Below are 13,935 nucleotides of genomic sequence, written 5' to 3' on the forward strand. Positions count from 1 at the left end.
TAAGTGGCTGAAATCAATGATTAAAAAATGTAGAGACGTGCATAGGAGAGGTCACAGCCGCTACCCCCTGGGGCTGGCAGGCTGAGAACAGGGGCTTTCTCTTCGAACGGGAGGAGGTAAGGTGGTGTCTTGGCTGGCCGCAGATGGGGTTGGAAAGGATGGCTGCAAGGTCCTGTGAGGAGAAATGTTGAGACGTACACCCTCCCACCGGGTCGTTGAGGCTCACAGGCTAGCTGTGCCGGTTCACCCACTGAGGCCACTGCCTCTGGACCGCTGGCTCTTGGACGTTGATTCCAGGGTTATTGCCCGAGAATTCTAAGAGGCAGGCCAATGCAATTCATTCTTCACTGGACTTGAGAATGAAGAAGATGCCACTTAGTTACAGAATGCATTTCTTAACACCTGTGCCTCTGCATGTATTTATTTCAAATGTGTGTCCCCCACTGTATTTCCCTTCTGGGGCGGTTAGCTCATCTGACTAAAGTGAGAGATGAATGAGACCAAAGTCATGTTCTTTCCCCAAATAGAAGAGTTCAAGGCCGTTTGTTTTCCCCCCAGAGAAATCTTGGTTTGTGACCACAGGCTGCATCCCTAATGCCAGCCAACCATGCTCCAAACGTATGCACTTGGTCAGTTCAATTCATTTTATCAAATACTCGTTCAGTCTCTGCTAAGTACAAAAAAGCACTTTGCAAATGGAGATGAGAAAAGAATAGAGTTTGGCCAAGGTGGCTCATAGACTAGGGGTAGATCCATGTGTGTCGAGAGGTAAGAAAGAAGGTAATGACTCCATCATGGACAGGTTATGGAAAGTCCCCCTGAGTGAGGGTCGGAAAGCATGCTGTGGGGCTGCAGGGTGGGGTGAGGTGAGGTGGGGTAGGTTGGGCTGAGCTTCCATTAGAAAGTGCTATTTGAGATGGGCCTTGAAGGATGGTTAGAATTTGCTAGACGGAGCGAAGCATTCAGCGTGGTGTAAACCAGTACTGGTCCACGGCCTGTTAGGAACCGGGCCACACAGCAGGAGGTGAGCGGTGGGCGAGTGAGCGGAAGCTTCATCTGCCGCTCCCCAGCGCTCCCCAGCGCTCGCATTAGCGCCTGAACCATCCCCCCATGGAAAATTGTCTTCCATGAAACTGGTCCCTGGTGCCAAAAAGGTTGGGGACCGCTGGTCTAAATGACACACAGAGGCTATCCCCCCATATATATATGAATATGTATATACACATAATGAATATATATATTAACTTAATTCATTAAATAGTAACTATTAATGAAATAACTAATTCATTAACTATTCATTCATTAAATATTTATTCCTATATGATTGGGAAAGATGGTACCTTAATATCTCTATTTTGGGGTTTCCTTGTTACTGGCCCGGGGACCAAATTTCTCCTTTACAGTCACTTTGATTTTTGTTACAACTTTGATTTCTGTTAAGATGTAAACACCCTTGGGGGGTGGGTTCTCAATCACGTTGAGCTCTTTTTACACCAGTGCAGGTAGATTGGGCTCACGGAGCTTCGTCTTCCTGTTGGTTGCCTTCCACTATCTGACCCTTCTTGGTCTGGGCTGGTTTCTTTCCCCTTCCTCCAGAGGCTAAACTTTCCCTCTTTTGTCATATACATGTTCTTACTCTTGGATTCCTCTTCATCCACGCAGCATCAAGAAAAATGCTGTTTCTCACTTTTTTCCCAACGCTCCTGTGTTTGAACAGTATATACATATTTGCTTTAGGTTTGTGAGTTTCTATGGGAGGATACACAGGGCCTAGGAGAACACGAGCAGGGCAGTTATAGAATCACTAGAAAGTCTATCAGTATTTCTTCCAGTGGGTCCTGCCTTGGGCCAGACGTCACAGGGGCTGGATGGCCTCTTCCGCTCTTCCCACCTGTGGTCATCCACAGGTGACCCCCTGAAGCAAGTGCCCTATTCTGGTAAGTAGGGTGCTGAGGGCCTGTGTCCTTTTTGGGTATAAAGCATGGCTCCGGTACCTTAAAGAGGAGAACTTACCAGAGACGGGTCACAGTCCAGGGGCAGTGACTCTGTGATGCTGCGGGAAGGACCTCTGTGTCACCAGCATGTCAGAGGAAGTGTCCAGGCAGGCGGACGTCAGCCGCTATAGATGCAGGAGTGACTTTTCCTCCCTCTAACGCAGGCCTGTGTCTCTGCTCCCTCTTCAGCTGGTGCTGCCGGAATACTCCATCCACAGCCTCTTCTGCATCATGTTCCTGTGCGCTCAGGAGTGGCTCACCCTGGGGCTGAATGTCCCTCTACTTTTCTATCACTTCTGGAGGTAAGTCTGCTTGGGACTGCCCTATCCTTCCCCTTTTCTGCTTGGTCAGCCTGCCCTCCAGAGACGATGTCCCCCCAGATGGACCGGCCACTTAGTGCCTTCCTCTCGTCCCTTCCCTTGGTGACCCTTTCCTCAAAGCCTTCTTTGCAAGCTGCCCTCAGACAATAATTCAGGAAGGGAAGGCCCTTCCTGTAGGTTCCACTAACCACAGCCTCAGCTCTCACAGATCAGCGTTAAAGGCAGCTAGAGCATTATTCACAACAGCCGCAGAGAGGAAACAACCCAAATGTTCATCAGAAGATGAATGGATAAAGACAATGTGGTATATCCTTTCGATGGAGTCTTATTGGGCAATAAAAAGCAATAAAGTATTGATACACACTACAACATGGGTGAAGCCTGAAAAAATTACAAGTGAAAGAAGCAAGTCACAAAAGGCCATTTATAGGCAAAGTCCAGAATAGGCCAATCTATAGAGACAGAAAGTAGACTGGTGATTGCTAGGGGATGGAAGGGAGAGGGCGTGAGGTGCGACTACACTGTTTTCTTTTGAAAGGGATGAAGATGTTCTGAAATTAGATACTGGTGGTGGTTCTACAGCTCTTATGAATATACGAAAAACTGCTGAATTGTATACTTTTAAAAGGTGAATTTTTTTGACAGATGAATTATATCTTAATAAAAATAGCCCACCTACCATATGGGCTGGATTTTCTGCGACTGTTCTGATTTTAAATCTCTTCCCTGCTAAGACCGTGCATCAGATCATGTGATTTAGGTAAAAGAGAGTCGCCATGGGGGTATATAGGAGGCAGGGAGGGGGAATACGAAAGTAGTCAAGAATGCAGATGTGCAAATAAGTTAACCACGCTTTCCCTTCGTCCCCCAAATATTTAATCATTGTGATTACAGCATACAATATAGCCTGTATTTAGTCACATCTAGAACATTCACCCCTTCATTCAGCAAACATATGGAACACACACTACGTGTCAGACATTACGGGGGATTCCAAGATGAATGTAAAATAATACCGTTACCCCCAAGGAACATATACCCTAGTGGTAGAGGAAAATCGATTCTTACCAGATATATAAGGAACATAGGTAGGAGTGTAGAGAAATGGAAGTGTGACACTGGGGAATCTGGAAAACCACATTCGAGGTTAAGGGACTGGCCTGCTCAGATGTAAGAAAGCACCTGGTGTGTCTGGGGAACAGTGATTGCTCCGTGTGCTTGGATGTGGGGTTCTCAGATAGAAGGGAGCAGAGATGGGGTTGACAGCTGGGGATCAGGTAAGGAGGGTCTGAAATGATTTGATAGAAAGTTGGAGTTAATTTATTCTGTAGGAGAGGGATACCGCTCAGAAGTTTTGAGGAGGAAGGTGGCAGTGCCTGCTCCGAGTTTTAGGAAGGTGACCCTCACAGCCGTGGGAAGGCTGGGTTGGAGGGTGAAACTTTGAGGACGAAATCCAGTTAGGAAGTTCTGGTGAAATTCCAGGTGGAGAGACTGGAGGCTTGAAGTTGGACGTTGGAATGGAGAGAGAAGGAGAGGGTTTGGAGAGGTAAACTGGACATGCCTTGGCCAGTAATTAGATGCAGGAGGTGAGGGAGAGGGAGTGTCTAGGCTGGGTGGCTGGGAGGTGACCAAGAGCGGGACACAGGTTGAGGGAGGAAATAAGACGATTCAGTTACATAACAAAGTCCTTCTCTGTAAAGGTAACCTAAAATCTGAATTTAGAGAGGAGTCAAATAGAAGCATAATGCTGTTGAAACGTATCGCCTACCCACTCAGAGACTTTCCACGCCTACCTCCTCTGGTACCCACAACAAACAGGTGCTTTGGGGTTGCCTCTCCCTGTTTCACACACAGGTTACAGAGACTCACAAAGGTTACGTCGTGGCCCAGAATCACTCAGCTGGGATATCGCAGGGCCACCTCTCTGTGGATTGCAGGCCGTGTCCTTGTCACCTAGGGGCTGGCTCTTCTCCTTCTAAAATGAATTTATCCCGAGGTCCTTCAAATAGTGTGTTGTCAATCCAAGGTATCAGAAATGTGGTTAATTTACAAAACTTTGATTGGTACGCGGCTTCTTAGGGCTATCACTCCTCCAAAAGGGAGGGCAGGAGAGCCAGCCGTGTCCTTAAACTTGGAACGTTTCCGTGTAAAAGAAGGGAGTGACTGCAGTCTCCTTGCCAGTAGGGAGCTCGTCTTACTTTTTTGAATCCCTGACAGGGTCTAGCCTAGTTCTGGTAATTTGTTAAGTACTCAGAAAATGAAAGAAAAAGGAGTGAGGAGGGCAAATGTCCTTTAAAAAATAAGAGTCCTGATTTCCCTGGTGGTCCAGTGGTTAAGACTCAACGCTTCTACTGCAGGGGCACGGGTTCAATCCCTGGTCTGAATGCTGCGTGGTGAGTCCACAAAAAAAAAAAAAAAGAAGAAGAAGAAAAGAAAAAATAAAAATCAGAGTCCTTGAAACCCCTCTATTTCATTTCTGCTTTCCCCTCCTTTCCAAAGGTCCAGCCGAGCGATGTTTCTAGTGCAGATAAAGCCCCCTCTGCCCTAGCTCCCAGTTTGTTTTAAGTACAAGTAGAACCGCAAAACTTTTGTTCAGTACCTGTTCTTGGAGATTTTTTGGACCCATCACCTCACACAATTGTCACAACAGCCCTTTGGAGTAGGCAGTTTCAGTCCCATATTGCAGATGAGAAAGTTGAGGCTCAGAGAGGTTAACAGTTGACGTGAGGAATCTCAGTCTGGGGACAGGTGGGCCTCAGGGCCCTGGCTCTGTCCACTGGGCCACTCAGCCACCCTGCCACCCCTTCCTCCACTTAATGAGGCCTCCTGGGAACAAGGCCACAGCAAAAGCAAATAGGTTGTGAAATCTGCTCCTGGGCAGAGGAGAGGTGAGTGGCCTGGAGGGCTGAGACCTGGCAGATGTCATTGAATCTGGCTTGCGGTTTCCTCTCTGCATAGCGTGGATGACAGATAATGTCAGTGCAATCCTTTGAAGCAGATGAAGAGGGATCTGAAATACCAGCTCTGTGAGTTGCTACATTTCAGGGATGCTCTTCAAAGCCGATGTGATTAAGCCCGTCAGACCACGCGTCCGGTCCTCGCTCTCACTCGAGGATCACGGCCTGTCCCAGAGCCTCACAGGAGCCATTAATTTGCACCTGGCCTCCTGATTCCATTACCAGACTGACAAAAAGAACAGCCCGCTGCGCGATTTCAGCTGCACTTTGTTCTCTGGCTTTGAATGAGGCCCTGGCTGAGGCCCTGGGGGCAGCCATCTGGTGAGGGCCAGAGGGACGGCCTCAGGGACAGGACTTGCCTCCTACCTGACCACTTCCCAAGGTCTCACACAGCGCAGTGGGAGAGTTTCTCTCCTTCCCGAAGCAAGGCCAGTTCACGTTGAGCTGAGGTGATGCTTTGAAGAAGGCAAAGTCTGCACTCACCTCTCTCCTCCCACTGCTCTTAGGTTTACCCAGTTTCCCTCAGGGGCTGCTCTCTCCCCGCGATGGCCAATATTCTGTTCGCTGTGCTGGGTCCTTACATAAAGAAGAAAATGACCTGTAAACTACTCCACACTCAAGTGGGAATATGATGTCCCTCCCAGAGTATTCAGGATTCTAAAAGGGGGTCTGGGAGGAGGATAACCCAAAAGTAATTAATGTTTAATCCAAATAATTAATGTTCATGGTAGAGTTGTGGTACAGCGACACCAGGCAGCGGATATGCAACTGACATCAACCCGCGCCTGTGCCCCTACTGGCAACACAGATCCATACACATTGTGGGCCTCCCTCCGCTACCCCCTCACCCCACCAACCCACATCCCTGGAGGAAGGAGGCTCTTCCTGGTATCTCCCAGGTACCACCATGGGACACGTTTTCCTTCTGTCAGAGCAGCTGTGTGTGAGGTGCGCCTGATACTGGTGGATCTGAGTATTTGGGCGTTACTACCTGCTAGAAGACAGTGGCTGAGCGACTTTTTAGCAGTGCCTGGGCTGTAATTTGGGCAGTGATTCTGGGCAGAAGGCAGACAGCTGCTTAGCAGAGATTCCTCGGATTGGAAGTCTGGCATCAGGGGGACTCAGCCCAGACGACTTCAGATGTCCTGTCCAAGCCTCAGAGCCGATGATGCCGTGCGCTTTCTCTGCAGGTACTTCCACTGTCCGGCAGATAGCTCCGAATTAGCCTACGACCCGCCGGTGGTCATGAACGCAGACACCTTGAGTTACTGTCAGAAGGAGGCCTGGTGTAAGCTGGCCTTCTATCTCCTCTCCTTCTTCTACTACCTTTACTGGTGAGTTTCTGCCCCTTCTTGTGGGTTTGACTCCTGCAGCAAATGGAGAAAATTTCCGGCTTTTGCAGGTAGGAGTCCCAGCCTGTCAAGGATGCTGCCAGCCACCTAACTGGTTCAGGAGAGAGAGCTTCTGTGTCAAGAAGTGGGAGGGGTGGAAGGTCCTGCTGGAGGCCTTGCTGGCTGATAGGAACATCCTTTGGGCTACATGGTGAACGCACATTCTGCCAACCCCTCTTAGGAGATGATTGGTGAGGTGCACTTGGTGACTCCTTCCCCATGCATGGGCACCCTGCCCCCAGCAACTCCACAGCTCAGACACTCAGGTCACCTGTGGCCCCGGATACATAGCCTCGTTGCCCCCTAGTCTGTGTGAAAGCAATCTTGGGGACCACAACAGAGACCCCCCCACACCCCGTGGCAGTCAATGCTTCACAAATGGGCATGTTGGGCCATTAAGTGCTTATACTTACAATTCTCCTAATATTATGTAACGCCATTCTAATTAAATAAAACATGCTGGCTTTGTAATTCTGTTTCAGGAATCTCCCCTCTTTTCACCTCTTTATTCAGAACATCCTAACTAAGCAGATAGCTATAAACAGACTGTCTCGTGGTTTGATACCCCAGACAGTGTCTTTTCTGAAAATGTCTCTCCTCCTTCCTGTTCCTCTTTGGGCTCATCTCTGGGGTGTCTCACCTGTCACCTTGCTCTCCTGTCGCTACCTGCACCAGACCATGCTATCTCCAGGTACCCCAGCACTGTCTCCAAAGTGGCCGGGTGGCCATTAGCCGGGTGAGGAAGCGGAGGCTGGGGATGTTAGACTCCAAGGCTGCCTCGGGGTTCAGGTTAGGCTGGGGCAGCATGGGAAGCAGCTGCATTTATCCAGCATTTAAAAACGAGCCATTCTTCGAGCAAAGAGCGCGATATGTATTGCTCAGTGTGTGAGCTAAAGGCTATCATTATCTGCACGTTACCAATGAGGAAACCTCGTCCGAGACGTTAGATAATTTTCACACGGTCACAGCTCAGGGTGACACAGTGAGAAGTCCCTCTCAGGTCCTATCCCAAAGATTGAGCTCTTAACTGCTGGCTGTCTTAGGAAACCTCTAGAAAAGTCTTTATCGAAGTGTGGTCTTTGGACCTCCTGCATCAGAATCAGGGGCTGAGGAGGGTGTGCTTCTTAACAGTGCAGATTCCTGGGCTTAGATCTGCTGATTCTGAATTTTGGGGCCAAGCGTCACTCTGGAGTTGCTGCCTGGGTCCACCTCATCTCCCCTCTGCATCCCCAGCGTCCAGAAGACTCAGACGCCCCGAGTCTTCTCCTATAACCCTCAGGGCTGTAACCTCCTCTGGAATAATTCGGCCCTGGAGGGGATTCGGAATATTCTACCACATTCTCGTTGGAGTCAAGGGTTGGTTCAGGCTCAGGGTGACGCCTTCCCTCCTCTTCCTGGATGGAGTGTCCTGGGACAATGCCTGCTTCAATTTGCAAGGAGCCTGAGGGCCTCCGAAGCCTCTCCGGAGCTTTCCGAGGTGCCCAGCAGATTGGCCCAAGTCTCCCTGATCTAAGTCTGAACTTTCTAGCAACTAAAGCTTTCTCAGGCTGCTTCCTGCCATGGGCAACCCTCACGGGCTTAGCGATTTGGCACCTCGCGCTAACAAGGAGGTTCACTTTCTTCCCCGGAGTGTGCCCAGCCTCTTTGCGGGGCTGCACACAGCTCCTCTGCTGAGTCATGGGCTGAGGGGCCTGTCCCCAGAGACAGCATTGCCCCTCCTCAAAGCCAGCAGAATAAGGGCAGTGCGTTCCCTGGCTCCTGCCCCGTTAGCCTGGGATCCTCCTTAGTCTGGGTGGAGACTGAGGCAGATCAAGCTTCCTCATTTCAGTTTTGTTGCAGCAGCTGCTGGAGCCTAAGGTGCCGGAGGGAACAGGGCCTAGGGGTCATAGGAATTTACAGATAGAGAGCTCCTCTGCTCTCTGTCTGCTGGGCTGTGGCGGCCATATTGGGGCTTCTGCCCGTTAGATGACTGTGATCTTCCTGTAACTGATGATGTTCCAGGCATTCTGTTCAGTTTGGCGCTGCCTTTAGGTTACATGTGTTAATTACTTTGTTTCCAAAACAAAATGGGTATCAATTGCTCCTCCCGCCTCAGCTGGGACCCTGGGTGGCAACCAGGGTTCTGCCTTCTTTGTTGAACCTGACATCTTGGAACTCTTCAGGGCTCCTCAAGGATCCTGTTTCTCCCACCTCAGGGTCTCCCAGCCCCTTAGATCCAGGCTTGTGGAGAGCCAGGACTCTCAGCCCAGGCCACTCTTATAGGGACGGAAGGGGACCCACGTGCATGGAGAGCTGCCTCTGAGCTGAGCACAATGATAGAGACTCAAGTGACAGCAGCTGGGAACCCTATAAAGGTGGGGTTGGTGTTTTACAGTTTGAGGTTCCTGAGGGGCTCCTAAGGACCTCATGGAGATTAAGAAATGTGTCCGAGCTCCTAGCGGATAGTTAGCAAAGTATCTGGCCCCGGATTCTGGGCTCTCTTCCCACTGTGCTGTGCGAAGCATCCCAGCGTCCAGCGCCACCCGCTTCTCAGGTTGCCTTGTGGACCAGGAGACGTTTGCAGGTTACATGGGATGGGGATTACTTAATACGAATACTGATGCTAATATTAAAACTAAAAATAATAGAAGCTGGTTAGTCTAGTGTGGATTCTGCCTGCTCAATATAAAGATCTTTTCAAATCAAGGGTGTAAACCAGGATGATATTATCTGCCTACGTGGTACCACCCTCCTATCCATTTACTCTGGATCATGCCCGCGTCCCCTCCTGTTCATTTCTCTCACTCAGATTAGGTTATTTATGGTTAACTTGATGGCAGAGGCCTCAACTGTTTCATTCCCCTCTGTATCTGCAGTGCCCTGGCCAGCGCCCGGCACACAGTAGGTGCTCACTAAACCCTTGTTTGCGCTACAGCTTAGCCGTACACTCCCTCGAGGCAGGGGCTGCACACTCGCCATTGTTTCCCGGCACCAAGAATGGCGCCTGGCCCGCAGTAGGCGCTCAATAAATATTGAATGAATGAGGGAAATGAAAATGAGTAGACAAATACAGGGAAGCCGCGTGTTACAGTGGAAAGAGCACTCGCTCTGGTGTTGGGACGTGGCTCCTAGCCTTGCTGTGTGACCTTGAGCAATCCACTTTTCAGCTGACCCCCGTACTTCCCCACGTGGAATAAGACCCCTCTAGCGCCAGGCCTGGCCAGTGAGGCTCTGTGTCCACGAGGTGCATCAAGTTCTCAAAGGCAGAACTTCAGCTACTCAGAGGGGCTACTTGTCCGGGCTTCGCAGCTGGAGAGGTTTAGAAGGAAAACACTTTAGTTTCTCGCCTTTGGTTTTGTTTCTTAGATTATCCTTTCTTCTCTCTATATTGTGAAAAGGTGGTTGTTTTTCTTTCTGCCAAATGGATAGAGTGCATATTTTGGTGTGGAACATTCTTCATTGTTGCAGAATTAGCCTGCAGCCCTTTCTAGGAGCACAGGGATGCGTGACCCCCTCCTTGGTAGTGCTGGGGCTCCACCTTAGGACACAGGCTCGTAATGCATGTTTAATGCCTGGGCTCTGTTAGAAAAAGTAGGGCCAGGGAGTTACCCAATTAAAATTCATCCAGTTTGTGTGCCCAGAGGGCCTGTGTTCACACAAAAGACCTTACAATAGTCATGCTCATCATTTCCCTAGCACTGCCGTATCATCCACCATAATCTGGGAGCCCCTGGACACAGCCATGTGGCAGCTGGTGGCATAAAGAATCCACTGCAGCCCTCCCACCCCTGGGGACCTGCCCTGCGATTGCAGGAAAGAGGAATAATGGCCACGATAATCATCCTGATGAGAATAATGATAGCAATCACATCTCTCATCCAAGGAACACAGTATGGTCTCGTAACAACGTTTAGTCCAACATTGTGGGAAGTAGTAGGGGGAAGAGTCCGGGCAGTAGATAAGATGCTCTCGTGACAGGAATGAGAAAGAAGCAAGGGGTCTGGCTTTTGGAAGGTGCCTCTTTTGAGGGTCGTCTGAGGTCTTCTGTGGGCTCCCACTAATGCCTTCTTTTCCTCTTCTTTCTGCATCCAGCATGATCTACACTTTAGTGAGCTCTTAACTCAAAGACCACGCACATCCTCAGAGACTGGGATGGGAGAGGCCCGAGGCTGCGCAGTCCACTTCTGCTGGTGATGGGAGAAGGGACCAGTGTGGGGATGTGACAGACAGAGACGGGCAGACACTCTGAATCGGGAGCCGGAAGCATGCAGCAGCCAGCGGCCGAGTGCGCACGTGTTGTCACCCTGTGTGTCAGTCTTTGGCGTTCACACCCCACACTCGGGCTGTAGATCCCTTCTGAGCAGCGGGGGCACGAGGGGTGACGAAACGCGAAACCTCTTCTGAGCGAGAATTGCGGCTTCCTGAATCCACTTTATTGAATGGCTCCCTGAAGTTCACACTGCGTTCCTGGGCCGTGGGCGTGGAGGCTGGATGGCTGGCAGGTGCCTACTAAGGAACAGCGTGACCCAGGGTCAAGGCTGTATCTGTGGGACTGATTGAAGTCCTCAAGGACGTCACCGGCTACCTGAGACTCTCGTGTTTCCTCCAAGCCCTGGCCACGCCCTTCACTTCAATGGGAGGGGCCTGGAAGGTGTGCAGACTTGCCTTGGGCTATAACCAGCCCTGAGCCTGCAGGGGTGTGTCTATTTTCCTGCTGTGCTTTGTAAGAGCCCAGCTTAGGATGTTAGTGACATCACAAGCTGAATTTGGGACAGTACGTTGGTAAAGAGTTATGGCCAAAGTCAGGGCTTGGGGGTGGTGAGATGGGAAGGGGGGAATCATAGGAAAAAATGATTTTTTAAAACACTGATGACATGTTCAAGGTGTTATTTCTTCACCACCACAAACTGTATTCTTCTGTTGTCATCCCAAACTATCACAGAGTCGCTGAATGCAAATCAATTGGTCAACACTAGTCAAAGCTACTGACTTTTAAGGCTCCCAAAACAATTCTGAGGCCAGAAAAAGCTGGAGTGGCAGCTCTGTACTGTGGGCATCCGGCAGCCGAGAAGTGAGACGACATAATTACAGCTTCATTTATGATGCTGCATCATTCGTGCTGTTCGGTTCAACACAAGGACATTAGCTCATTTAGAATTTTCCATTCGACATTCTCTCCTTTTTGGGTAGGAGTTGTACTCGGGGGTTGTAAATAATGACAAGGCTGAGATTTTTATTATGTTTAAATTGGGCACCATGATTCTGACCTTATTCCCCAAACTTCCCTTCTTTTCTTCTGTCTGACATACACAGGCTATTTATACATATACCAGCTTCCACCTGAAGTCCATGACTCAGGTTGATGAACGGTGTTTGTGTAACACATGCGCTGTGTTTAAAACGCAGCGACCGCTTGAGTGTCTCGCCTACCTGGCTGTCTCATTTAAACGCATTACAGGCTGGCTTCATCTCCATATGGATGGTAAACTGGTAGGTAGACAAAGAGAAGTTTCCAAAAAGCATTTTCCTTCTAAAACTTCCACCGAAAACAAAATGTAGACTTCTGCTCTGAGGTTGAAGGTATGGAACCGGAGGATTCAAGGCAATATTTTGGGGAGCAGGCTTCCCCTTGGCCAATACCCACCGTCCTGGCCGAGTAACTGTGGTTGTGGTGGAGAGTTTCCTTTAGGGCTGGTTGGCTCCGTCTTTGACTCCATTCCTGAGACAACCAGCCACCTTCATCCAGAGAAGCCAGCTCTGGATTCCAGGCTGCAGGCAGCAAATCTAACCCCACCGCCATCTTGAAAATGCAACTGAAGTCGGAGGGTAAACGGTCCATGTTACTTCTCACCGCGGAGCTCTTGTTTGTTTTTATACTTTGCCTCCTTCCAAAAAGGTTTGAAGTGGCTTATAATAGCAGGCACAAGTATGCAAAGACTGTTAAAATGGAAATAGGAAATCCAAACTTAAAAAGGAGGACACAGAGATACTGACTTCCTGAGGTACTCCATTTACTGGGAATTGAGCATTAAATTTGATATCATTTCTTTTAACAGTAAATAATAGCAATTCACATTTACACAGCACTTTTCAGATTGCTTTTGTATCTCATTTGACTTTCCTCACCATCCTGTGAAGTTGATACTATTCTTTTTCTCATTTTCTAAGTGAGGAAGCTGAGGTTCAGAGAGGGTAAGTGACTTACCTATAGTCACACAGCAGTCCCAGACCTGCCTTTGAACCCAGATTGTCTGACCTTAAAAACCCCATGTTTTTCCGTTTTAAACAGAGCATACGTGTTACACAAACACCATTCATAGACCTGAGTCACAGACTTCCTATGGAAGCTGGTACACTGAAGAGCTGACAAAGTAGCTTAGGGTTCTGTTAAGGTTTGATTAGCATTAACTTTTTGAGAGAAAGAGAGTGTTTTAAAAAGAGAGTTATAGAGAAAGTATATCTTCCTTCAGGTGCTAGCCTCAGTCTTGCTTTATTGTGGGAGGTTCTTCTCTAAGGCGGTCCTCTAAAAGCTTTAAAGGTGTCAAGTGTCTCTTGGGCCGTTCTTATGTTTATGACAGAGAAACATCCAAATATTTCTCTCCCACGAGTTGTGAGTGGGAGATAATTCCAGTGGTTGTTGGGAGTTTGAGCCAATTTTCAATTGCTGGGAGAAGCTAATTATGATGATAAGAATCAGAGTAATACGCACAGTTGGTGGAGCCGTGTTATGTACCAGGATTTATGCCAGGACCTCTTCCAACTCTCACACTGATCCTACAAGGCAGGTTGCATATTCTCACCCCCAATTTACAGGTCAGAAAAACAGGGAGGCTCGGGACGGATGAGTCTTCCCTGGGTGAATCAGCCAGACCAGAGCTCGAGGCTACAAATAAATGGCCAAATAATAACAATGGCTAAAATTGAGGTGTTGCGCATTATTCTATATGTTTTGTGTGCTTTTGTCTGATCCTCATAACAATACCATGACGTCGATATTATCTCCGCTTTATAGATGAAGAAAGTCCCGGAATATGAGTTACTTGCAGAGACCCAGAGCTAGTAAGGGGTGCGTATATAGCTACAGCTGGAATTTAACCCCAGGTCTGCCTCTTCACACATAAATTTTTCCTTCTTGGATATCTTTGTTGCTCACTGTTTGTCCCACAGAAATGACCGAAGGGAGGAAGGGGAGTGAAGCAGGAGATACAGCACCCTGGATAAATCACAAAGTGAATATTACCCTTGGGTGATGGAGAGCTCATCCTACCAAGCATGTATGTGGGCATCAAGGAAG

The 13,935-nt window shown here is 48.9% G+C and overlaps 1 protein-coding gene across 3 annotated transcripts in view; it reads left to right on the plus strand.

Moving 5' to 3' along the window:
* Positions 1–13,561, plus strand: part of CNIH3 (cornichon family AMPA receptor auxiliary protein 3) — a 271,804-nt gene extending 258,243 nt beyond the window's left edge. For all 3 annotated transcript variants that reach the window (XM_060127685.1, XM_060127676.1, XM_060127694.1), the window contains exons 4-6: positions 2,184–2,296; positions 6,462–6,605; positions 10,734–13,561. In XM_060127685.1, the coding sequence (XP_059983668.1) occupies positions 2,184–2,296; positions 6,462–6,605; positions 10,734–10,761 (285 nt within the window). In that variant the 3' untranslated portion in view covers positions 10,762–13,561. The remainder of the gene's footprint in view (positions 1–2,183; positions 2,297–6,461; positions 6,606–10,733) is intronic.
* Positions 13,562–13,935: the final 374 nt, after the last annotated feature.

Source organism: Lagenorhynchus albirostris, chromosome 2, assembly GCF_949774975.1.
Source record: "Lagenorhynchus albirostris chromosome 2, mLagAlb1.1, whole genome shotgun sequence".
Classification (NCBI taxonomy): domain Eukaryota; kingdom Metazoa; phylum Chordata; class Mammalia; order Artiodactyla; family Delphinidae; genus Lagenorhynchus; species Lagenorhynchus albirostris.